Here is a 27,726-nt window from a genome sequence, read left to right as displayed (position 1 = left end):
TTTTATGCCATGGGGGAAGGGGGAGATGGTGTTTAGGGAACTGTATATATCCTTATATTTGACAGTTTACAAAATATCTGATTCTTAAAGCATGTTTTTTTTGTCTAGTTTACTGGAGTTGCCAATTCATTGCTCAAGCATCAAATGTGTCTTTAAAGCATTGGCAGCAGATGGGTGGAGTTAACATCAATGAGGACATTGTTATTGATAAGTCCATTCACAATTATATCAATGCTCGGTCAGCTGTATTGAAGGTTAATTTTTTTTCAACATTCTACTTTTTTTTTTTTTTAAATTGTTGTTACGAACTGTGATATTGCTAGGGGAAACAATAAACAATTAACTTCAACATTCTATATTATATGCATGTTGCTTTATCAGCTTGTTAGTTTTAACTTCTAATACAAGAAATAGATAATTAAATGAAGTAAGTTTGTGGGTGATAGGATTGAATACTGTTGAGATATATAAAACCATAAGGTCACGAGTTCGATCCTCACCGTCCCCCACTTGTGGAATTAAATAAAAAGCACAACAAAAAAGGTAAATAAAAAATTGGGCCTGTGCAATATCCACACTTCAAACCCAAAGGGCTCTTGTATGAGGGGGTGTGTTAGAGAATAATATAAATTATTAAAAAGACCCTCACCTAACACCTTAAGGTTTTGGGTTGAAGTGGTTTTTTACATGGTAACAGAGCCTCGGTGTACCGGGTTCGATCCTCACCATATACAGAAAATCAGAGCAAGAGCTCCCAACTATGGAGAAATATCCTAGGCCCAAGCTTTTAGCCAGAAAAACAGAAAAGTGACATAATGCCCTCTACTTGACTCCCCCTCTTACAACAGTTTCATTTTCTATTTCCTTTAAGTAACTAACTCCCTCCCACACTCACACTTTTAGCACTCTTGCTAATTTAGTTTGGGCTAATGGGAATAAACCTATAGGACCTTGTGCCTAGCTTTTGGATCCTTATTTCCATCAACAATGCCACCCTTAAAAGCTGCCTTGTCCTCATGGAAGACATTTTGGAGTTGGCCTCGGATGCTACACTCCTCTTTCCAATTGGCCTCTTCTATCAGTTCAGATTTCCATAGGATCAGCACGTGATCTTTTGGAAATTGGTCTCACGTGAAGCCAGGATTGCCTCAGGTTTGACAGGGGTGTGGTCGTCAACTGTTGGGATAAATTTTAAATGTCCGTTTTTTAGCAGTTTTGGTTATTTAGTTTCTTGTGTCAGTTAGAATATTAATGAGTCAGTTAGAATATTAATGAGTCAATTATGTCAGTTATAAAGTAATAAGGGTGTTATGTGTGGAGTTATGTTGGTCAGTTTTATAGCTTATAAATAGCCTTTGATAGTTTGTATGATATGTAGATCAAATAGATCAAGTAGATCAAGAGAAAAAGTGAAAGAGCAAGAATAGAAAAGAAAAGTTTTTTGTAGATACACAAGTCTGGTTGTCTCTTACATCTGTGTGTGGATATTCAATTCTAACAAATTGGTATCAGAGCTTGGGCTATGGAGGAAAAGAACGAGATGGAAGTGCCACTCTTTTATGGAGATAAAGATGAAGCATTGGTCTTCTTACTTTGTCTAAAAGAATATTTTCGGAGAGAAAAAACATTTGAAGAGAACAAATGGCAGGTAGCCATGAGAAGACTCAGAGGAAGCGCAATCAAATGGTTCCGTACATGGAACTGCCGCGACTTTAATAATATGTGGAAGGATTTTCTAATGGCCTTCATAACAAAATACTTGCCTGGACATTTTGATCTGATTAATGAAGAAGATGAAATCTTCAATGATGATGATGAAGATGAGGAGAATGATGCGGATGAAGAAGAGACCGAGATGGTGGAATCCGAGGTTGCCAACGGCAACGCATCCGCGGAGGAGATTGACGTGTCAGGGCGCGTAAGAAATGACTCGGAGAAGAAGACGATGGAGATGACTGCGGCCGAAGGAGCCGAGATAAAAGAAGAGGAGAACGAAGGAGCTGAGATAGAAGATGAGGAGAACGAAGGAGCCGAGATCGAAGCAGAGAAGGACGTGAATGACGAGTCCATTGTTGAGGTAGAAGACTTCGTGGAACCTGAGTGTCTGGAGACAGTCGAAAATCGGAAAGGAGATTGAGAAGCCGAGGTGCTTGATGGAGACCGGCTTGGAGGAGACTGCGAATCCGAGTCTCATGTTGATAACCGGGATGGGGGAGATCCCGGCTAAATCACCGAGTTCATGTTTTGGAGAAGAGCTCGACCCCGGCGTGATGAGGTTGATGTCGGAGACCGACATAGGCGCGGTTCGGGTTGGAAGTCAGAAGTTGGAGACTGCATTGAATTTATGGTGGAAGTGGAAGATGTCGACACCACCGAAAAGAGACCATTTCCCTGGAGGACGGTGTTCTAAGATTCCATTGATGAGGCGCGTGGAAGCTGTTCTCGATGAAGAAGAACCCGGCGATGAAGAAACTGAGAGCGAAAAAATGGAAGGTGCATTTGAAGAAAAGGATGTGGTCTTGAAGAGAAAAAGAGGTTTTGTTGACAATACCAATGATGCAGAAATTGGGATTGGACGAGGAAATCAAATTGTGAAAGCAACTGATGAAGTGGCGAATGAAACTGAGAAGAATTTGGGTGACGAGAAACTTGCATGTGAAGAAGATGCAGCGAATGGAAACAAGGAAAGTCCTGCTAATGAAACTGAAAATATCAAATTGAAGAAGCCACCGGATAAAATAAAATATGTTCAGAATGAAACTGAAAATATCGAATTGAAGAAGCCGCCGGATAAAATAAAATATGTTCAGAAAAATAATTGCAGGGGAGATATTTTTTTGAGTTAATTAATTTGGAAGGTGTTAGATGTTTTTTGTCAGTGATCAAGATTGAAGAAAACAGGCGCGATCAAAAAGTTGAAGAAAAGCAGAAGCAACGCGAAGAAAGAAAGAAGAATTTAAAATTTATGGGGGAGTTTTGTTGGGATAAATTTTAAATGTCCGTTTTTTAGCAGTTTTGTTTAGTTTCTTGTGTCAGTTAGAATATTAATGAGTCAGTTATGTCAGTTAGAATATTAATGAGTCAGTTATGTCAGTTATAAAATAATGAGGGTGTTTTGTGTGGAGTTATGTTGGTCAGTTTTATAGCTTATAAATAGCCTTTGATAGTTTGTATGATATGTAGATCAAATAGATCAAGTAGATCAAGAGAAAAAGAGAAAGAGCAAGAATAGAAAAGAAAAGTTTTTTGTAGATACACAAGTCTGGTTGTCTCTTACATCTGTGTGTGGATATTCAATTATAACATCAACCTCCAAGCCATGAGGCAATTCAGACTCCACTGGATGGTGTTTCCAATGGCCTTTTTAAGTTGTGAAACGTGAAAAATTGGATGAACGCCTGCAGTTGCTGCTATTAGCAGTTTGTAGGTCAATTCTCCCATACTAGCTAAGATTCAAAATGGACCATAGTAGCGGGCTGACAACTTAGGAATGATCTTTTTGCCGCAGAAATCTGCCTATGTGGGTGAAGTTTGACACAACCCACGACTTCCCTCCTATAAGTATCAACACCGCTCTTCATAGTTTGTTGTGCCTGTGATAAGTTGAATTTTAGCTTCCTGAGAACTTCATCTCTCTCACTTAGAATCTTAGCTACGAGTCTACTAAAGTCTCACCAGCAAGGTGGTGCCTGATTGCTGGTGGAGGGAAGCGATATACAGCTTCAGAGGGAGTGGTCTTGGTAGTGGAGTGGAAAGTGGTATTGTATCAAAATTCAGCCAAAAAAGCCCCAATTGTTAGTTTGCATAATATATCATGTTCATAAATCATAAAATAAGAACATGATAAAGGATCTTGGGAATACATGATTTTCACATACACATAAGAAATAAAGACATACCCGGAAACAATGATGAAAGATTAACAGCAGTCATCATCTTGTGAGCAATTGTGTTATGGTAGTTTCTCTCTCTAAGCCTTCTTTACTTTGATATGTATTCTGATGGATAGAATGACATTAGGGTAGAAGGGAAGAGAGGACAATCCCTAATATATATATATTCCATAACTCATAATCTGGTAAGTCCATCATATTACCAAATCAAATCAATGATTGAGATTAAGTGTATCAGTAATTAATTGGGCCATATAACGTTTAATGGGTAATATCAAGAATCTTATTATTATAATTATAATAAAATCCTTTTAATATTATAATTGATTCTTAATATTTCTAACACCAATGCCTACTGTTTAGGCTATTCAAAAGCAAAGCACCGCAAATAAGTATCCATTCAACAGCCAACCACCTCATTTTCGTCACCAGTCTGAAGATGAAAGGACATACTCGTCTTCAAAATAGTCCCTTGAAGGCAAAACATCTCTTTCCAGAAATTGCGCAGGAACAAAGGGTCACTATCACTCGCAATTGCACTTGGAAAACCATACAATCGTACTACTTCTTTTACAAAATTCTCAGCAACAATACTTTGACAATCTGTCTACCACATCCATGATATCTTCATACCCTTGGGTTTTAGGCAGACCAATAACGAAGTCCATGGTAACCTCTTCCCATATGAGGTTAGGGATGGGAAGTGGCTGCGTTATAAAAAAAAAAAATCTGCTTCGTGTTAAACCATGACTAGCGAAATTTGCTTCCTTATACCTTTCCAAAATAAACTCCTAGCTTTTGCTTGTAGGTTTGAGCAAAACCCGAATGTCCTCCGATAGGAGTGGAATAGAATTCTTGTTGCAATGTGGGAAGATTGCTGCGAGATTGCCAATCGGCCCTTGTAGAAAAGCAAATCTTCTTGTAGCAAGCATTCTGATATAGCATTGGGATCTTTCTTCAGCATATCTATGGCTTTCACTAATTCTGGATCAGCTAAGACCTCTTCCTTCACCTTAGCGAAATCCACCCAATAAGGACTAATGCAAATAGAAGGCAACTCATTATATTCTTCAATTTGGTACAGGGCATCCGTTGCTTTATATCCAGGACCTGACTTGCACACCACTTCCAATTGATATTCCATCAAATTAAATAACCAACAATGCTGAGCAGTAGTGGTGACTCTTCGCTGTAACAGGTGTTTGAGGCTTCTGTGGTCTGTATACACCTTGAATGGCCTTCCCAATAAAGTGTCTCCAATGCTGAACCACCAAGATCAATGCCATAACTTCCTTCTCATATGGACCTGGAAAGGTTGCTGGAAGCCAAGACATTGTTAAAATAAGCTACTTGAAAGTTAGAATGTGTATTGTATTCAATTGTGTATTAATCTAATACAAAGAGTTACAGTATATAGAGACCTAATGGGCTTAAGTGAGAAGCCCAGAATATTTACAGATCGGAAGCAATCTAATCAAATCTAATCATATCTAATATTTCCTATTCTAATATTTCTAACACTCCCCCTCAAGCTGGTACGTATATATCATAAGCTCCCATCTTGTTACATATATGATCTATTCGGGGACCTCTAAGAGCCTTGTGAAAACATCTGCAAGTTGATCACTGGAATTAACAAATGCTGTCTCGATCTCTCCTGACTGAATCTTCTCTCTAACAAAGTGACAATCAATTTCTATATGTTTCGTCCTCTCATGAAAGACTGGGTTAGAGGATATATGCAATGCTGCTTGATTGTCACAGATGAGTTTCATGGGTTGCTATTCATAGAGATGTAGCTCCTTAAGCAATTGTTTTAGCCAGATGAGCTCACAAGTTGCATTTTCCATTGCCCGATATTCTGCCTCTGCACTTGACCTTGCGACAATAGTTTGTTTCTTACTCTTCCAAGAGATCAAGTTTCCTCCAAAGAGAACACAATACCCCGAGGTGGATCGTCTGTCTGAAGGAGAACCTGCCCAGTCAGCATCTGAATAGCTAGATACCTTAGCATTTTCTTTATTTGTGTATAATAAACCTCTTCCTGGTGCTCTTTTGATATATTGAAGAATCCTGATAACTGCATCCCAACGGGAGTCACAAGGAGAGTCAAGGAATTGACTTGCCACACTAACTGCAAAAGAGATGTCTGGTCTTGTCACAGTAAGATAGTTCAACTTTCCAACTAACCGGCGATAACGACCAGGGTTTGCCAATGGCTCCCCCTGTCCATACCAGTTTAACAGCTTAACATTGGGATCCATAGGTGTATCAATAGGTTTACATCCCAACATACCAGTTTAATCTAGGATATCTAGTGCATACTTCTTCTGACAAATGGAAATGCCCTGCTTAGACTGTGCCACTTCGATCCCTAAGAAATATCGAAGTCTGCCAAGATCTTTGGTCTGAAACTGATTAAATAAGTATTTCTTTAACTGATCAATCCCAACTTGATCGCTGCCAGTAATAATGATGTCATCAACATAGACTAGAAGATAGATACACTGACCAGAAGAGCTATGCCTATAGAAGACAGAATGGTCGACTTTACTTCTGGTTAAGCCAAAGGATTGAACAGCAGAACTAAAGCGACTAAACCAAGCCCGAGGGGACTGCTTCAGGCCATATAAAGATTTACGAAGCTTACATACCATTCTAGAATTCTCCCTCTGAGCAACAAAACCTAGTGGTTGCTCCATATATACTTCCTCTTGCAAGTCACCATGTAAGAAAGCATTTTTGATATCAAGCTGTAGAAGGGGCCATTGATGAATGGCAGCAAGTGTAAGAAATAGGCGAACAGATGCCATCTTGGCAACAGGAGAAAAAGTATCCCCATAGTCAAGACCAAATATCTGAGTGTATCCTTTGGCCACCAAACGAGCTTTGAGGTGATCAACAGTGCCATCAGGACCAACTTTGACAGTGAATACCCATCGACAGCCGACTACTGACTTTCCGGGAGGAGCATGAACAAGTTCCCAGGTGCCATTGGAGTGAAGTGCTTGCATTTCATCAATCATCGCCTGACGCTAACACGGATGAGATAGTGCTTCACCTGTGGTTTTAGGAATAGAAACAGAGGAAATACTAGAAACAAAAGTAAAATGTGGTGAATAAAGTCTATCATAACTTAAGAAACTATAAAATGGATGAGGGTTGCGAGTGGATCGAATACCTTTGCGAAGGGCAATGAGAGTAATCTCTGATGGAGGATCCGGAGGGGAAGAGTCAACCGGAGCAGGCGATGAGTCAGTAAGGGTCAAATCTGCTGGAGGAACAGGCTGACGACGCTGATAGGTGAGAAAAGGACGGTCCTCAGGGATGGAGGTAAGGGGTAGCTCCTCCGGGATAGAGTCACTTGCAACTGGTAAAGACAAATCATGACAAGGAACAGGAAGAACATGATCAACTTGTGTTAACTGAGACGGGATAGAATGAAAATGTTGTTGATCAAGGAAAGTGACATCAGCCGAAACAATATAACGCTTGAGATCAAGAGAGTAGCAACGATAGCCCTTTTGAAAACGAGTGTATCCAAGGAAAATACACTTGAAAGCTTTGGATGTTAACATATCTTTACCTGGAGTAAGATCATGAACAAAACACGTACATCCAAATACATGTGGAGGTAGAGGATAGGAAGGTGCTCCTGGAAATAAAACACTATATGGAACTTCATTATTAAGTACGGAAGAGGGCATGCGATTGATGAGAAAGCAAGAGGTGATTATAGCATCTGCCCAAAAACAGAGTGGAACATTCATGTGATTTAGTAGGGTACGTGCAGTTTCAACCAAATGTATATTTTTACGTTCAGCCACTCCATTTTGTTGTGGAGTGTGTGGGCAAGTAGTCTGGTGTAACGTCTCACGTTTCTCCAAAAAATTAGAAAATTCAAGAGACACATATTCTTTTGCATTATCACTGCGCAAGATTTGAATAGAAGCACCAAATTAAGTATTTATTTCAGCACAAATTTTTTGATAAATTTAAAATAATTCAGAACGATTTTTCATTAAATAAACCCAAGTACGAGAGAAATCATCAATAAAGGTGACAAAATACTGAAAACCCAAAACAGACATTGTTCAACTTGGACCCCAAATGTCAGAACGAACAATAGATAGGGAGCATCAGCTCTTTTATTGACTCTATTAGCAAAGGAGGAGCGAGTGTGCTTTCCTTGCTGACAAGACTGACAATTTAAAGACTTAAGACTGGATAAAAAAGAAACCATAAGCTGAAGCTTGGATGACCCAGACGACTGTGAATTAGCTCAGGAGACTCTGTGAGAGAACATACTACTGGAGAAGGTGGTGCAATCAGATAGTAGAGACCTCATGACTCAATGCCCGTTCCAATCGTCTTCCCCGTATCCGGATCTTGCGTAGAAAAGGATTGTTTAGAGAAGGTAACAATACATGAAAAAGACTGAATCAACTGGCTAACAGAGATTAAATTAAAAGAATGCCAGGTATATAATAAACAGAGTTCAAAGCTAAAAAGGGAGTTGGGTTGGCTTCCCCAATTCCACGAGCAGGAGCCTTAGTTCCATCAGCAAGAATAACAGAGGGTAAGTTATTAGAATAAGAAAGTGAAGTGAAAAGATCCTTATTACCACAAAGGTGATGAGTAGCACCTGAGTCTATTATCCAGGGTCCAAGAGATGATTGAGAAATGAGTAGGATGTTGAGAGGAAACCTTCTTGAGAAGTGCCTCATATTCGGCACTTGAAAGAGTTACTGATCCAGTAGAAGGTGGTGTAACATCAGTCTGAACAAAGTTGACAGTTGATGGTTTCAAGTGAGGGTACTTCCTGTAGCAGCGTTCTTCAAAATGTCCAAGATTTTGGCAATAATTGCAATGAGGCCTCTGTCCACGGCCACGTCTGCGACTGTGTCCACTGTTCCAATTGGAATCATTTGAGCGAGAAAAGAATGCAGTGGAATCGGTAGCTGGCACATGTGTGGGAGCTGTTGATTTGTCCTTAAGATTCAGAAGGCGCTGGAAAGTGTGTGATAGGTTAGAATATTCTCACGAACACTTTCTAACTCCTCGGAAAGACCGGGGAGGGTTACGACCATAAAGAAGCGCTCCACCTGCTTCTTGTACGCAGCGGCATCTGCAGCATGAGGTAACATAGCTAAGAATTCTTGCATCAAAGAACGAATCTTATCAATATAAGTTTCCATTCGAGACTCTTGGAGATTTGCGCAATTCCATTCTCTGAGACACAATTGAATAAAGCTGCTGAATGTCATTAGTGTAGAGGTTTTTAGCTTCTTCCCATACGTCATATCAATGGACTGCCAAAGTATACTTAGCAGTTAAGCATCAATCTTGTCCCATTCAGATGTCTGATCTTTTGAAATATCGGCAGACTTAGTTGCAAAATGTTGACCGTGCCCCTGACCAGTAAACCAGATCTTAACTGAGGTAGACCAGGTCTTGTAATTAGCAGATCCGGTCAGTTTCATTGTTGTAATGGATGGGGTAGTACTGGAGATGACTCCAGTAATGTTTTTGGATGCGCCCTCCATCAAAAAATTAAATAAAGATGACCAGATAAACAAAGATAACCAGATAAAAAGACCAAATAAACACAGATTACCAGATAAAAAATAACGCAGAATTAAATAAAAAGGTCCAGCACTACGGACAACGAACAGAGAGCAAAGAATCACTGATATCTTCTGAAAGGACGAGACCCACAACGAACGAAGACCAGATTTGGGAAGAGGGGAGGAAAGTGAGCTGTTCTGTCCTGGAGTGGTCGCAAAAAGTCACCGGAACAGTGCTCACGCGCTGGTGAGAGGCGGCGCGTGAGGACCACGCGCAGAGGAGGTCACCCGCGCGTGAGGGCGCGTGAGTTGGCCGCCGGTGATGGGCTTTCCACAGTGTTGGTCGCCGGAGGAAGGAGAGCCTGATCGCAGGTTTTCCGGTTGAAATCGTCGCCCGATAAATTCTCCGGTGACCGTGAACAGTAGCAAACGGCGGTTCCGACGGCAAACAGAGGCTGATTTCTGACTATTCAAGGTTGAGGAGGCTGGTTTCTGACTTTTTAGGGTTAAGGCTAAATATTTGGTGACTAATTAAGGGTTAAGGCTAAAAAAGGGTTGCCGGTATGATGCACGGCGAGATAAGGGTTTTATGCAGAAGCGAGGTTTCCCAAAATGTAAGCTCTGGTACCAACTTGAAAGTAATAATGTGTATTGTATTCAATTGTGTATTAATCTAATACAAAGAGTTACAATATATAGAGACCCTAATGGGCTTAAGTGAGAAGCCCATAATATTTACAGATAGGAATTAATCTAATCAAATCAAATCAAATCATATCTAATATTTCCTATTCTAATATTTCTAACAAAGCTAAAGGTCTTCTTGCATCAAAACTCCTCTTCACCCATGAAGCATCACATTCGATGATGAATTCTTTTGAAAATTCAAGTAGGGCCAATACAGGAGAAGAAATGAGGTGATGTTTCAGTGTATCGAAGGCCCTTTGGTCCTTGTCGTTCCATGATATCCCATCTTCTTTGTCAGTTCTGTAAGTGGCTGGGCTATTTTTTTGTTGAGATATATAAAACCATTAATGTAACCTCACCAACAGCTTAAGCTTTTGGGTTGAATTGGTTCTTTACATGGTATCAGAGCCTCGTGTCCCGGGTTCGATCCTCGCCGCCCCCCACTTTCTTTCAAGTGGAATTTCTTTGTTCGCACAGGTAGGTGGGCCTGTGCATTGTCCACTCTTCAAGCCCGGTGGGCTCTCGTGTGAGGGGGCGTGTTGAGATATATAAAACCATTAATGTAACTTCTCCCAACAGCTTAAGCTTTTAAGTTGAATTGGTTCTTTACATTTTTCCATGGTCCTTAATAAAACGCCTATAATACTCCATAAGACCTACGAATCCATGCACCCCTTTGGAGTTACTAGGCACAGGCTAATCCAATACACATTAAACCCTGGAAGGATCCATGGTCCGGTTGAAGAGATAATATGGGCTAAGTACTCCATTAATTGTTGACCAAAAAGACACTTTTCATGGTAACAAAGCGAATTTTGTAGCAGCAATTCCAAAACTTTTCCTAAATGAACTAGATGCTGTCTCTCAGAAGGGCTATATATATATCAAGATATAATAAAAAAAAGTTTAGCACATGTCATCTAAGTAGGGGTCGGAAAACATAATTCACAGTTGATTGGAAATTGGATGGAGCATTCATGAGACCAAATGGCATAACTAGGTACTCCTAATGCCTATCATGCGTTTGAAAGGCTGTTTTATGTGTCTTCTTCTCTAACTCTTATTTGGTGGAAACCTGACCTGAGATCAATTTTGGAGAACCCAACCCAAGGAAGCACCCCTAATATGAACATTCCGCAAAAATGATATACTGCTAGGATAGCAAAGCAGCACACTATTTAAAGTTTTTAAGTCCTTGTTTTTGTTAAACCTTTTATAACAAGCCCCTAACTAATTGATACTTCATAATGTTCTTGGTAAGGGTAAAAATGCAATTAATAGAATATGTTAGCTATTTTTACTTATCCTTTCCTTCACTTCTTGTATTTTCACTCTAAGTATACTTGTTTGAAACTTTGCTTTTACTATTTCATATGCCCTGTCACTAAACATTATGTGTATTATGTGCTGTAGAATTTTGATGTTTCACAATCACTTTTATTTGCAGAGATACATGGCCGACGTAGGAAAGGCATGGCCTGTGCTGATTGTTTGTGGAGGGATTTTACCTCTGTTTCTGTCTGTGATTTGGCTGCTGATGATTCGGCATTTTGTTGCTGCAATGCCTTGGATAACGGTGTTTTTCTTTAATGTTCTAATAGTATCAGTAACAATGCTCTACTACCTAAAAGGTTAGGATCTCTGGCAGGCTAATTGTGATCCAAATGTATTTTTAAGGAAATACCACTAGACAGAAGACGACCAAAATGTGAATACTCCTTTATTGTATATTTCATTCTTCCTTTCTATGTATTTGACGTTTGATTCCTTGTCAGCTGCATGGCCTATTCATTTTTGAGATTACCATTTTAATAAATACACTTGCATCAACTATACATTTGCATCCTCTCATATATCCAACCATGCACAGTAGCACACAACACTTCTCTGGTTTCGTGTTAAGTTTGACACTTATTGCAAACCTATTGTTAGACACTTAACACGGACCTGTTTGTGTAACAATTTAGAATAAAAATTGAAAAGGAACTTCTGGGCCGAACACAAGCTTTGTTCCAGACATGTTTTTGGTAAAATATATGACTTATGGCATGAGGCAGGGGCCATTTGGAAAGCACTGAACATTTTGGTTGTAATGTATTTTCTTTTACTAAATATTGGAATTTGGAATGTCAAAAATTGTTTGATGATATGGTTTAATTTTTGAATTTTTTTGAGTTTGTATTTTGATAGAGGAGTCATTCTTTGGGACTTGGAAATGATCTAGATCTTATCCTCGTTCTTTTATGCAGTTTGGGGATTGGAAACAGTGAAAATAATTTGTTTGCATGCATGGTGTACTTTGCTGATTCTAGTTGAAACCTATTATCCTTTCTATGTAACTTTGAATTATCTAGCCAAATATTTTTATTTATCTTTTTCTAGATTTTGAGCAAACATCAATCACACAATAAAGCTGAGTTAATGTTGTCTTTCTGACTTTCAGTTGGATGGATAGGAAATGATGCTATTTCCCCCATTATTGGTGAGCATGATCCTTACATTCATATATTTGGGAGGGTAAGTATCGTTGTGACTGAGTACTTAAATCTGTGATCTCTCTCTCTCTCTCTCTCTCTGTGTGTGTGTGTGTGTTGATGATTTTATCATGTAAATCTTACGAACTGGTTTCCTTTTCAGGAGCTGACTCATCTACGTGTTGTCACTGTCATTATGACCTTTATCATGGTTGTTTCCATTCTTACATCAATTGCTATTGTTCGGCGCATCCTTATGGCAACTTCTGTCCTTAAGGCAAGCATAACTTTATTATATGCAAATATAAAACTATGATTAAGTTTGTTGTTTTTGTTCATTGATTTATTTCTTATCGTAATTATGTATATTTTTTAACCTTAAAAATATTTGTCAGAGGTTGAACTTCCAATCATTGTCAAATTTGTCATGCATTTTTAATAACCTCTTAAGTAATTGATACATCTGCTTACTCTTGTCTTAAAGTTGGTGAATATAGCAGAAGAAGGGTAAAAAAACAAAAATTGGGGTAAATTACACATTACCTATCTCTACTTTTTCAATTAACCCCCTCAAGTTTTTTTTCTTTTTTCTTTGCATCTGAACTGTTGTTCAAGTTCTTTCCAGCTAACTTCAACAGCAATTTAACTTTCTGAATCTATACTCGTAAAGTTTATCTTTTGTAGGAGGTTTGGTGATAAAAAATAAACTTTTATGGGGTAGGTTAAGTGTTAAACCACTGGAAGCTAACGTGTAAAATTGTAAAGAACCAATTCAACCCAAGCTTAAGCTATTGGGTGAGATTAAATTAATGATTTTATATATCTCAACACGCCCCCTCACACGAGAACCCACTGGGCTTGAAGAGTGAACAATGCATAGGCCCACCTACCTATGCGAAGAAAGAGATTCCACTAGAAAGAAAGTGAAAGGCGGCGAGGATCGAACCCGGTACACTGAGACTCTGATACCATGTAAAGAACCAATTCAACCCAAAAGCTTAAGCTATTGGGTGAGGTTAAATTAATAATTTTATATATCTCAACAAAAATAAACAATAACTTCTGTTAAAGTTAACTGAAAAAATGCTTTCAAATTAAACCTAAGTTGAGAGAACCTTGTTTTTGTTGTTGTTTGGGGGGGGGGGGGGGGTTGTTTAATTGAAAAAGGATGAAAGTATAAGAGGGTAATGTGTAATTTACCCTAAAAATCAATGAGCATTATTTAGTGTCAAAAGAACAAAATAAATAGTTTTTGTTACAATAATGTTGAAAAAAATCCTCTTTTTCTATCATTATTTTATTTTTTTAAATTGTGGTTGAAGTAATTAAGAGAAAATACGAATCCAATGTCAAGAGAAATATGCGCGCAGCTGGGTAAACTCAGCTTATCTTATAAAGTGTTCCTACCCCATGAGTACTGAGTGCTGACTGCTAAGATTGAGCAATTGGAGTATATGTGCACCCCTGTTCTAGGAAAAAAATTTATTTTAAAGCTACAGCTAATTTTGCATCTGGCTGCAATACACAGCTTAATCGAATTCTGGTCATACTAGTTTGACCAGCCATTGTTCTTGTTTAACTATTCAATGAGTGGATGCTTAACCTTTTATCCTCCTCTCTGACAGTGGTATTTTGTTGTAAACCATAGCATTTTCATTGTTGATATGTGTTATATGTCTTGCATATGGAATATTTATTCCATAACTCCTGTGACCTATACCCCTATCTAACCTTACTGTTTTCACATCTAGTTGTCACAAAGTTACTCATAACTTCTCTTCGAGAAATTTGTTACACATACCTACCTAGCCCATAGGCACATAATGTGGTACTGTGAAATGATGATACTGCATTCTTTCCATTATGACAGTTAATCAATTAAATTGATTTTAATGCAAATATTGCTAACAGGTTGCTGCAAAAGTGATAGGAGAAGTTAAAGCACTTATTATTTTTCCGATCATACCATATGGTGTCCTCGCTGTGTTCTACATGTTCTGGATTTCTTCTGCTATCCATTTGTTCAGCTCTGGTCAGGTTGTTCAGAATAACTGCAACTCTAACTGCTGTGCATATGATCTCATGGAAAAAAAGGTGATCTGTGATCATTGTTGTGGATACAGCATTCGTTACACACCACATATTGGAGTTGCCATCCTTTTTCACCTATTTGGGTGTTATTGGGCAACACAATTTTTCATAGCAAGCTCATCAACTGTGATTGCTGGATCTGTTGCATCTTATTATTGGGCCCGTGGCGAAGCATCTGTAAGTCAAAACACTTTGTTCATAGATGAAATGAATAATACAATTCATAGAACATTTTTTTCCATAGTTCACAGGATTCAGGGAGAGTTTTATGCAGATAAGACTACTGAACTTTGATAAGATTGAATGATATGTATCCCAGCCTTTGCAGGGGCATGGTTTTCTATTTGGCTCAGAAATTCTTCTTGATCAGTATAAGTTGTACCAGTGTAGGATTATAAATTGTTAAAATATGACTATCATTTTATCTAGTTATTTTGGGGTTAACTGTTGGAAATCGACAATCAAACAGAATCGAGAAAACAGAAAAAGAGATAAGAGTAGAGAGATTGACACGATGATTTACCCTGGTTCACCCAATATAGGCTACGTCCAGCTTGTCTGTACTATATTCACCTCACCGTCACTCGTTACAAGTCTCTCGGTTTACAAGGCAAATATAAATAGGATTACAAGAAACCCTAACAGCAGCTATTCATGGGCTTGCCTTTCTGCTGACCCCGACAATTAGGGCCAACATCATCATGTGAAGTATGAGCCATACCCAACATTCTCCCACTTGGTGAATGCTTCACATGTTTCTTCAATCCCAAAGCATCTGTACACCATTCAAACTTCTCCGAAGTCACTGCCTTGGTCAGAAAATCAGCATTGTTGACCTTTGTGTCAACCTTCTCCAGCAATACAACCTTGTCTTCAATCTTCTCTCTGATGAAGTGGTACTGTATGCCGATATGCTTGGTCCTCGCATGGAAACCTGGGTTCTTAGCCAAGAAAATGGCGCTCTGATTGTCACACCCAACGATCATCTCTCCTTGTGCAAAGCCAAGCTCTTTGCACAACCTCCGTAACCAAATAGCTTCCTTAACAGCATGTGTCAAGGCCATGTACTCAGCCTCTGTAGAAGATAAAGCAACAGTGCTCTGCCTCTTACTCATCCAACTGATAGCTCCGCCAAATGAAGAAACAACATATCCACTTGTAGATCTTCTACTATCAATGTCACCTCCCCAATCAGCATCCACAAAGTATCTCAGCTCTAACAATGTCTGTCCCCTTGAGCCCTTCACGCCTTCATAGCATAACCCAAGGTCAGACGTACCACGAAGATAGCGGAACACACGCTTCACAGCCGTCCAGTGCTCATTTCCTGGCTTAGACATATACCTGCTCAATACTCCCACTGCTTGAGCAATATCAGGTCGAGTACAAATCATGGCATACATCAGACTCCCTACTGCACTAGCATAAGGAACTGACGCCATATCTTCTTTTTCTTCTTCAGTCTTGGGACACTGGTCAGCCGATAACTTAGAACCAGTAGACATGGGAGTCAACACAGGCTTGCAGTCAGTCATCTTGAATTTCTTCAGAACATCTTCTATGTACTTCTGCTGACTTAACCATAATCTTCGTTTGTCACGCTCCCTCTTAATCTGCATACCCAAGATCACATTTGCAGCGCCTAGATCTTTCATTTCAAACTGCTTTGCTAGCAGTCCTTTAACAGTGCTGATCATTTTCAAACTGTTTCCAACGAGTAACATGTCGTCAACATACAAAGTTAGAATAACAAAGTCACCTTCTAACCTTTTCACATAAACACAGTGATCAGCATCACAACGGTCAAAGCCAAGCTTCAGCACATAAGTGTCGAACTTCATGTACCACATCCTTGGGGACTGCTTCAGGCCATACAGAGATTTATTCAGCTTGCAGACTAGCTCCTCTTTGCCTCTTGCAATGAACCCCTCTGGTTGCTTCATGAAAATAACCTCCTCCAAATCACCATGAAGAAAAGTTGTCTTCACATCCAGCTGCTCCACCTCTAGGTCATATGCAGCTGCTACAGACAAAACCAGTCTTATGGAATTTAACTTTGCAACAGGTGAAAATACCTCACCATAATCAACCCCTTCTGTCTATGAATATCCCTTTGCAACCAATCGAGCCTTGTAGCGTTCAATCTCCCCATTGGCACCAACCTTCTTCTTGAACACCCACTTGCAACCAATTGCTTTTCGGTCTGCAGGTAGATTCACCAAACTCCAAGTTTGGTTTTTCATCAGAGACTTCATCTTTTCTTTCATAGCTTCCTCCCACTGTTTGGCATCCTCCGAGCTCCTCGCATGTTTTACAGTGCTCGGATCATCACCTGTAATACTAAATGCACAAACATCATCACTAGCACACAGGATATAATTTTCAGGTGTATACCTCTCAGATGGTCTTCTTTCCCTCGTGGATCTCCTCACCACTGGTGCTTCAACCTCAGCCTCAGTTTCAGAAAATTCATCCTCTACCTCATTATATTCAGCAGCTTCAGAATTCAAATTTTCCAATTCAATCTGTGAGTTTATTGTATCCTCTTTCAAACCCACATCCAACTCCACCGTCTGTGACTTTTCAGGAGCTTCAGGAAAAATCTGATTCAACTTAGATTCTCTGAATACAACGTCTCTGCTGTAAGTTACACTTCTAGTATCCGGATTCCACAACTTATAACCTTTGACGCCATCCTTGTACCCAATAAAGATACACTTTTCAGATTTACTGTCAAGCTTGTTTCTTTTCTCCTTGGGTACGTGCATATAAGCTTCACAGCCAAACACTCTGATATAAGATACGTCTGGCCTTTTTTTAAACAGTGCTTCATACGGAGTCTTCTCCTTCAAAGCTGATGTAGGAGATCTGTTCTTCAGATAACAAGCAGTAGCCACTGCCTCTGCCCAAAACTCAGTTGCCAAGCCTGCACCGCTCAGCATACTCCGTGCTTTCTCCATGAGAGATCGATTCAACCTCTCTGCCACCCCATTCTGTTGAGGTGAGTAGGGCGTAGTCTTCTGTCTTACAATCCCATTGCTCGCACAAAACTGGTCAAATTTTGTTGAACAGAACTCCCCTCCATTGTCAGTTCTCAGCACCTTGATTTTTTGATCAAATTGATTTTCCACCAAAGCCTTGAACTCGCAGAATTTATCGAACACTTCATCCTTGCTGCGCAAGAAATATAACGACACATATCTTGAAAAATCATCAGTAAAAGAAACATAATACCTTGATTTTCCATGTGATGCTACAGGTGTGGGGCCAAACACGTCGCTGTGTATCAAGTCCAGAACCCCCTCAGCTCTTCCTCCTATGGAATCAAAAGATACCCGATTTTGCTTCCCTTGCAGGCAATGCTCGCAAAATCCAAACCCCATAGAGCAGCTCGGAATTCCATCCACCAACTTCTTTGATGTTAGAGTCTCCAGACCTTTTCCTCCAATATGCCCCAGCCTCCTATGCCATAACATAGCAGTGTCCTCCTCCGCCTGTTCTGAAACATAGCTTTCACCACTGAATACTGTGCTACCCAGCAGTTTCCACAATTTACCATGACGCTCTCCTCTTGCAATAACCAAAGCTCCTCGAGTCATCTTGCAAGAATACTTGTCACTGCTAAAATTAATACCAGCATCTGCCATACTACCAACGGAGATCAGATTTCTGGTAAGCCCCGGAATATGCATCACACCCGGCAGATTCTTGACTGTCCCGTCACTCATCTTCAGCTTTACCTTCCCACGTCCCACAATTGCATGAGTCGTGTCATCTCCCATTCTAACTGTACCGCCAGAATACGATTCATAGGTGCAGAACCACTCCCTATGAGGTGTCATATGAAACGATGCTCCAGTGTCAATAATCCAATCATTACAGTCATTATGACTGTCAAACGCCATGTACAGGTCCCCTGTACTATCATCATCATCCTTCTTTGTACCCGAAGCAGACGGTTGTGAGTCATCCCGCTTCTCAGGACCTACACTTTTACTTCTGCAATTCCTTCTCAGATGTCCAACCTTTTTGCACCTCCAACACCTCATTTCAGATTTATCACGGGACTTTGATCGTCCCCTCGATCTTCCTCTGTGACCAGACTTTGATTTGTCATCACTCCTCCCTCTAGCAACCAGAGCCTCATTGTTGGTACCTTCAGAACCTACCCTTCTCATCTCCTCAGACAATAAGGCAGCAACAACCGTCTCAAACGACAGTTTATTAACACTAGTACCAATTGACACAATGATGTGCTCCCAAGAGTTGGGCAGTGAACACAACAAGGTGCAAGCTTTGTCTTCCTTGTCCAGGTTAATGTCTATAGACGAAAGTTGTGCACAAATAGTATTAAATTCATTTAAATGAGCAGAGAAAGAATCACCTTCGCTCATCCGCAGATTATACATCCTCCTTCGCAGGAACAGCTTGTTCACTAGTGACTTGCTCTGATAGAGACTTCCCAGCTTCGTCCAGAGATCCTTCGCGGTCTTCTCAGAAGTTACGTTCACCAGAACGTTATCAGCCAGGCATAACCAGATCAGGCTTCGAGCCTTTCGATCGTCTCTGGTCCACGCCTTCAACTCCTTCGACTCGCCATCACCTGACGTTTCTTCACCGACAGGTTTTGTTGGTACGGACGGCTTATCATCTTCGATCACGTACCACACGTCCCTGTCAACGAGCAGAGCCTCCGTCTTCAGCTTCCATAACTCGAACCCTTTTCCTCCGAACTTTTCAACCTCGACCCGTGATTGGCCAGTCGACATCCTCTCCAGATCAATTTCGCAGTTTTATCTATGCCAAGAAAAAACCCTAAATCGCGAAACCCCAATCTGTCACAGGAACCCTGGTCGCAGAACCAAAGCTCTTGATACCAATTGTTGGAAATCGAAAATCACACAGAATCGAGAAAACAGAAAAAGAGATAAGAGTAGAGAGATTGACACGATGATTTACCCTGGTTCACCCAATATAGGCTACGTCCAGCTTGTCTGTACTATATTCACCTCACCGCCACTCGTTACAAGTCTCTCGGTTTACAAGGCAAATATAAATAGGATTACAAGAAACCCTAACAGCAGCTATTCATGGGCCCACTTGCCTTTCTGCTGACCCCGACAATTAGGGCCAACATCATCATGTGAAGTATGAGCCATACCCAACATTAACTAGATTGCATGCTTCATAATCTTAAAATATCGAATTCAGATTAAAATGGAAAACTGTTGGTACTTGTTTGTTTGGCTGATTTGAATTGTATTATCAATTAATTAAACAATTATCTTTTGATAGTTAAAAATATCTATATATGTTATTAAATATAATTCATCTTTCTCAATGCAGCCAGAAATTCCTTTTGTTTCAGTCGTTTCCTCCATGAAGAGGCTTATGCGTTACAGTCTAGGTTCTGTGGCTCTTGGCTCTCTGACTGTATCATTTGTAGAATCAATCCATTTTCTACTTGAATCTGTACGCCGTAAACTAAAAGTCTCCAGTCACATGCCTGACAGCTGGATTGGCAACGCTGCATACCAATCTTCTCAATGTTTTCTTAGGTGTATTGAGTGGACCATCAAATCAGTGAACCGAAATGCTTACATCATGGTAAAATTTTGTTGATGTGCCACAAATCATTTATGCATGCATCATGCGGTTAGATATATGCTTATTATTTTGGAGCAATTATTCTTGTAACAAATAAGGATATATTAAGGACTAATAGAAGGAAGATCCCGTTTTAATGTACTTTTTGCCTTGTGATCAGCAAGTTTGGGTGAGGCTGGATTGCATATGGATCTCTGTAAAGTATACTTCAAAATAGGGGACAAAACATTTTTTCCAAAAAAAGGTTGACATGTTAAATAGTATATAGACTTTCATGATTAACCTAAACTCAACTTTTTCTCTCTTTTCTCAATAAACTTCCTGTCATGTCCTTTTGGGCACTTGAACATTAGAGAATGGCTAGTTGTTATCCAGTTACCAGAGGAGTATTCTAGCACAAGTTGCATAGAGAAAATGTGGGTATATTTCTGGATAAAGAATAGAAGAGTGATGACAAATAGAGTTGAGGCTTACTAAAAAATTATCTACTAAGTATTAATTTTTACCATCTATCTATACTTGTGGCATTCAAATGTTTCCTGTCAAACCCCCTTCCCTAAAACATGAATTTGCTTTAAACTTTTCTTGGAGAGTATTATTTTAGAATTTAGTTACTTATGTTCAATGAGTCTTTCTAATTTTACTTAGTATATTGCTTTTACATACTTTTTTTACTTGATTCAATGTGTCATCCTTTTCTGTTAATTCAATTTGCTTTCATATTTTATGTCTTTCTGCATTTAACTACTCAAGTATCTGCTTGAAACCTGCAGATTGCTATAACTGGTAAAAGTTTCTTTAAAGCTTCAGTTATTGCAACAGAGTTGATCATGAATAACATCCTACGGATTGGGCGTGTCAATGTGATTGGAGATGTTATTTTGTTTCTTGGAAAACTGTGTGTCAGCCTCTCAAGTGCTGTTTTTGCTTTCATCATGTTGGAAACACACAAGTACAGAGATGCGCATAACAAGATCTCCTCTCCGCTCTTGCCTGTCATGGTATGTTTTCTATAATCTAATTAAAAGAGTAGGGCTTGAAGATCAACTACGGTTTAACAAAAGCATAAAAGATGGTAGTTCACTTTTTAATGGGTAAAAAGTGTAGATTCTCATCTAGATGAATAGTTGGTAAAATATTATAATGTGTTCTATTATATGAACTTTATAGGTTTCAGTTCCAGATAAATGATTCATTATTATTCATAGTTTTCAAATAAGCTGATGTTGATTCAACCATTTTGGTCTTACATTAGTCAATGTGTTGTAGCCTACAGATATTTACAGAAGGTGTTTTTCTTTCCCCTTGAGCACTTAAATCTGTGGCTCTGCACCACTGAGTGAAAGATTAACTTTATGCATTCAACTTTATCATAATGGATAGCTTGTTAGTTAAAAGGATGAAGAGCTGGAAAATAGTTGCAAAAAAAAAAAAAAGTATACTAATTCACCCTTTAATGTTGAATTGTAAATGATTATCAGAACCTCATTTTTTTTTTTTTTTTGTGTAATGCAGGTTTGCTGGGCTCTTGGATATATTGTTGCTACTCTTTTCTTTGCGGTTGTAGAGATGTCAATTGACACCATCATTCTCTCATTCTGCCAGGATTCTGAAGAGCATGGGACTTTGCTCCAATGTGAGATGAATAGCTTCAAGATTAAGAATCATGTTTTAGTGAGTAAAATTAAGTATAAGGCTTAATTAAATGAATCTGAGTCACTTTGGAGTTAAAAAGTGTACTCAGTGAAAATTAAGGGGTATAAATGGGTACTAAATGGCAAAAGTGCCCAAAATATAAAAATAAAATTATAAATATTCCTAGAATAATATTCCAGACTTTTGGGTAAAGTTTGGTAATTAATGGAGTTGAATAGATAGACGAACTAATACCCGCATTATTTCACTTAACCAATGTTAAGTGATAAAGAACACAAAAGAACCCAAACCCCCCCAAGCAACCCGTCGAGCATCAGAGAAGAGGAAAGGAAGAAGGAGAAAGAAGAAGAAGGGAAAGGAGGGAGGAGAGAGAGAGAGAGAGAGCAAACTTAACCGTTTTGGGTGATTCAAAAGCCTAAACTACTCTAAATCTTCCCCTCTTTCATAATCCAAGCTTAGTTTTGAGTGGGGAGCATTGTGGAGAGGGATATTGCCCCTCAAAAATTCGGCCCTTTGTGAGATTTTGGGGTTTTGGGGGTTTCAACCTCCATGGAAGCTTGAGGAACACTCATTCCTCTATTGTGTGATCATTGGTGGTAAGTTTCCACTCTCTTTCACATGATTCTTGGAGATTTGCATGAGTTTAGGGTTAATGAATAGTGTTTTAGGGTTTTTATGAAATGTTGAGTAGATTGGCTATGTTCAAGGAAGAATGAGGCTTAGAGTATGTTGTGAAAAATGCTAGGAATGACATTTAATCGGTAGAAATGAGTTTATAGTGTTATTTTAGTATGCTTTGATGTTTGGAGAAATCTAGGCTTGGAACTATGGATTTCCTTGCATTGTTAGCATTGTTTGATTGTATTCCTTGTGTTGATAGGATTGAGGCAAGAGGACCAAGTGGAGTGACCAACCCTTGGGGTTGTGTGCAATTGAGGAAAGCTCAAGAGCAAGGTAAACCTTTGGACCTTGTGGTTGATCCCATTGAGTGTTCCACCATACTCCGTTGAGGAGAAATGGTTTATGAGATGTGATATGTAATTATGATAGTGATTGTATGCTCATGCATTGATTCATGCATTGATACATGTTATGATTGATTGATGATTATTGGTTGATGTTTGATTGTTTAAGAGTAATTGAGGAATGATTATAGAAGTAGCAATAATGAATGAGGTAATGGTTGAGGATTGTGATTGAGGTTATGAGTGATAGTATTATGATGAGGATGATTGGTAGGAACTTCCCTTGGAAACAGCCCTATGTGGATCTCCATGTGGTTAGAGCCTAAGAGGAACAGCCCTATGTGGATCCCTCTTGGAGGTTCCTAGATTGAGGAAAGGACTTCCCTTGGAAACAGCCCTATGTGGATCTCCATGTGGTTAGAGAGGAACAGCCCTATGTGGATCCCTCTTGGAGGTTCCTAGATTGAGGAAAGGACTTCCCTTGGAAACAGCCCTATGTGGATCTCCATGTGGTTAGAGCCTAAGAGGAACAGCCCTATGTGGATCCCTCTTGGAGGTTCCTAGATTGAGGAAAGGACTTCCCTTGGAAACAGCCCTATGTGGATCTCCATGTGGTTAGAGCCTAAGAGGAACAGCCCTATGTGGATCCCTCTTGGAGGTTCCTCTTCCCTTGGAAACAGCCCTAGTGGATCTCCATGTGGTTAGGAAAACAGGATCTTCCCTTCCCTTGGAAACAGCCCTATGTGGATCTCCATGTGGTAAGAGCCTAAGAGAAACAGCCCTTTGAGGATCTCTCTTGGAATAGATTGAGGAAAGGACTTCCCTTGGAAACAGCCCTATGTGGATCTCCATGTGGTAAGAGCCTAAGAGAAACAGCCCATAGTGGATCTCTCTTGGAAGTCCATGTGATGCTTGTGGATAAGAATGTGTTAAGCTATTATGATTATGTGTACATCAAAGTGAACCTTAGGGTGGAGTGATCTCCAAGGACCTCTGGTTTACTGTGATATATTCGTATATCTCACCCCGTGTTGTGGGGCATCATTTCAGGTACTGATAGAGGTGAGGTTGATCGAGGCAAGAAGCGTGAGTAGACTGTACCTGATAGCTGGACATGTTGAGTTGCATGCCATTTAGCATTGCTATATGTATATTTTGATGCCACATGATGTATTTTGGAGGACTTAGTGCATGATCATTGTAGTAGTAATGGGTATCTGATACATGGTTACTTGCTTTGATCATGTTCATTTTGTAGCTAAGTCCTTTGGCATGTATATGAGATTTGTAATTAAGACATGATGTAATATTGTAAGTAATGAAGATATTTGTGTATGATGCTTACTGTAAGTTAAATGCATGAATGTATTTTTATGTATTGGATATGTTGAGCTGGAAAGTCAATTAGGTACCTTGTGCTAAGTTGGGAAACGTTGAGAAAACAAAGGTTATGCTGCCCAATTTCTGTTAAATCAATGATGAGAGGATGAGAGTTAAGCAATGATATAGGGATATCACAAGCTTGTTAAATAGGTTGTAAAATGTGTAGGATTGATTCCCCAAGAAAGATGCATGAAAAATATGAGTATAGGAAATTGCCCAGAAGAGGGGGCTTAAGCCTGCAAATGGAGGCTTAAGCCTGCTCAGGGGGCTTAAGCGCCCATGAGGGGGCTTAAGCGCCCTGATGCACCTGTGAAGACCAAAAGCTTTCTGCCGCCTGGGGCTTTAGCGCCCAAAATGGGGGCTTAAGCGCCCAGGTAGCGCGCTTAAGCGCCCTGGAGCGAGCTTAAGCGCCCTTGGTGGCTAAAAAATGTAAATTCCCTCTGTCTGTGGGCGCTTAAGCGCCCTGGAGCGAGCTTAAGCGCCCTACCCGCGTAGTTTTTCAGCATACACCTGAGTTAGTAAAATTGTCATAACTTGAGCTACAGAGCTCCAAATGAGGAGCGGTTTGAAACCACGCGTAGCTAACGAAGAGATCTACAATATAGTAGAAGTTGGGAAATAAATAAGAAGTAAATTAATGGTTTAAAAATGGAATAAGAACATGATGTTAAGCTTGGTTTATCTGATTCCGCAAGGTAATATGGTTATGATCACGCAATTGGGTATTATAAATTCGGCATGTTTTAAAATGAAAAATTTATCCGGATTTTAATTGAACCCATGTGATTGTAACTGCGCTTAATATCATAATGCGATGTTAACAAACCGGTTCTAGAACGGGGTGTTACATTTTATGGTATCAGAGCAGTTTCGTCGGGAATAACTGTTAGCTATTGTTGAGTATGCTTAGTGTTTGATGCTTTATAGTTGTTTTAGTACTCTTGATGATTATTGCATTTGTGATCACTAAGTGTGGGCCTGATCAACTCACTTCTTTGTGTAACATGTGTAGTGACATGACGAGGCACCGAAACAACCCCGGACCATCAAACACCAATGCTCAGCCAGAACCTGTTTTGGCTGCTCTTGTGAGGCCCAGAAGTGGCCGTGGGGCAACGGGCGTACCGCCTGATCCCGTGGCTGAAGCTCTTGCAGCCGTTCAGAGAGAGTTGGCTGCTAGCAGGCAAGCCAATGAAAATTTGTTAAAGACAAATGAAGACTCGCGGACTGCTATGGCCGCGATGATGACCGAGTTGAGGACGTTGAGGGGTCCTAGGCCCGTGAACCGGCAACCCACTCCTCCTCCTCACACTGCTACGCCTTCTCCACCTCCTTCACAGGAAGAGGGTGTAGCGGGTAACAATGAAGGTGAGGCTAGCCACCATTCTGATAGTCATAGCCATCACACTGAGGTCCGTCAACCACGTGTTGAGCGTGTTGACGAGCATGAAGCTGAAGAAAGAAGATTGATGGCTTTCCGAAAACACAAACCTCCTTCTTTTAAGGGAGGTTATGAGCCAATGGCGGCTGCGAAATGGCTCCAAGCTATGGAGAAGATATTCAGGGTGATGAGATGCCCTGACACAATGAAGTTAATCTACTCTGTTTATATGCTGGAAGAGGAAGCGGAAGATTGGTGGACCAATACCGTGCAGCCATTAGAAGCTGAAGGCCGGGAAATCACCTGGCGGTTGTTCGAGACGTTGTTCTTGGATAACTACTTCCCTAGGGAGGCTAGGGAACAGAAACAGAATGAGTATAACGATCTCAAGCAAGGGTCGATGACAATTGACCAATATTTCGCCAAGTTCAATGAATTGGTGAAATATGCTAACTATGGGAGAGCCTTACCCATTCCGGCCGAGATGACCTCTAAATTTCAATGGGGTCTAAATGAGAAGATGTCTCGGAAGATGTCAAATTGTGACATCCGAGAGTTTAGTAGATTCGTGAACCAATGCCGGAAGGTGGAAGAAGTTATGGTGTGCCGAAAAGTAAGAAGTCTTCCGAGGCACAAGCATCTGGTGCTAGTGGAGCAACTGGCTCTACTTCAGAAAAGGGTAAGAAGATGGATGACAGGAATATTAAAGAAAAATTACAAGCTAGACAGTCTGAAGAAAAGTTTAAAAGAAGCGGGAGTCAACAGAGTTGGGACAATGAAAGACCTATTGTGCCAAAGTGTGACAATTGTGGCAGGCATCACAAGGGCGTTTGTTTGATGGGCCAGAACGTATGTTTTAAGTGTGATAGACCTGGTCACTATGCGAGGGATTGTCCCCAGATCGTGGGACGAGTTGCTCATGTGCAAGTGGTCTATGACCCTTCAGCAGCGGCACATGTTAGCACTTCGACCCAACCCCAGCTAGAGAGGTTCCCACGCTTGACGGGAGGTATGACGCATGTAGATTAATATGACATGCATAGTTTATTGAGGTTGGAGCCACACATGCTTAGACTGTGGACTCAATTATGATTGTGTGATTCGTTATGTCTAGTAATTAAAGACTAGACTATGTATTGATTGCTAAAAGATGGTAAATTGTATGCAATGACCTTTCCATGGATGTAGTGGTATTACCTCCATGAGGATAGTATCCTATGAGATAGAGAATTCTCATTAAAGGTCTAGATTGAGGGGAACTTCCCTTGGAGTTAGCCTTCGGGACCTCCTTGTGGTCAGATACCTAAGAGAAACAGCCCATAGCGGATCTCTCTTGGAAGTTCCATCAGATGAGATTTTATGTATGAGGTTATTAGTAGGACCGCAGAAGGTCAGGGTTAAATATCAAGTGAATAGGTATGACCCTTGAGGAAAATGAAAGATAAAAGTGCTTGAACATATTAGTATCACCTAATTATAAAACATAGATTGAATCATGAATGAAACATTTCATCTTATGATAAGATGATGAGGAAAAGAGGAACTGATTAATAGGGTAACTTCGGGAACACAAGAAGAGTTCTCCGATAAATCCATAGATGATTGAATGAGTGGTTTTGTCGATTTTGAGGACAAAATCGTTAAAAAGGTGGGGTGAATATAATACCCCAAACTTAAGCATTTAATTGATTAATTTTAATTAAATAATTAAGCATGTTTTAGTGAGTAAAATTAAGTATAAGGCTTAATTAAATGAATCTGAGTCACTTTGGAGTTAAAAAGTGTACTCAGTGAAAATTAAGGGGTATAAATGGGTACTGGCAAAAGTACCCAAAATATAAAAATAAAATTAGTAATATTCCTAGAATAATATTCCAGACTTTTGGGTAAAGTTTGGTAATTAATGGAGTTGAATAGATAGACGAACCAATACCCGCATTAAAGTCACTTAACCAATGTTAAGTGACTAAAACACAAAAGAACCCAAACCCCCCCCCATTTCGTCGAGCATCAGAGAAGAGG

At 39.9% G+C, this 27,726-nt stretch overlaps 1 protein-coding gene across 1 annotated transcript; it reads left to right on the top strand.

The window, feature by feature from the left end:
- The first annotated feature begins 9 nt into the window (after positions 1 to 9).
- Positions 10 to 26,733, top strand: LOC133287558 (choline transporter protein 1-like). The gene is made up of 10 exons (XM_061485189.1): positions 10 to 28; positions 109 to 254; positions 11,595 to 11,778; positions 12,591 to 12,664; positions 12,785 to 12,898; positions 14,533 to 14,889; positions 20,059 to 20,319; positions 21,093 to 21,320; positions 21,835 to 21,993; positions 26,269 to 26,733. Exons 1-10 carry the CDS (start codon positions 10 to 12, stop codon positions 26,731 to 26,733), a joined length of 2,007 nt encoding a protein of 668 aa, XP_061341173.1.
- Positions 26,734 to 27,726: the final 993 nt, after the last annotated feature.

The sequence above is a fragment of the Gastrolobium bilobum genome, unplaced genomic scaffold, assembly GCF_033153095.1.
Source record: "Gastrolobium bilobum isolate Gb01-03AN ecotype WA unplaced genomic scaffold, APGP_CSIRO_Gbil_v1 utg11616, whole genome shotgun sequence".
Lineage (NCBI taxonomy): Eukaryota > Viridiplantae > Streptophyta > Magnoliopsida > Fabales > Fabaceae > Gastrolobium > Gastrolobium bilobum.
This window is presented reverse-complemented; position numbering and strand designations above follow the sequence as displayed.

Excerpts from the sequence above, each read along its gene's own strand:
- LOC133287558 (XM_061485189.1), top strand. Across the intron at positions 20,320-21,092 it reads ACCGAAATGCTTACATCATG|ATTGCTATAACTGGTAAAAG; the intron begins GTAAAATTTTGT and ends TGAAACCTGCAG. Across the intron at positions 21,321-21,834 it reads CTCCGCTCTTGCCTGTCATG|GTTTGCTGGGCTCTTGGATA; the intron begins GTATGTTTTCTA and ends TGTGTAATGCAG.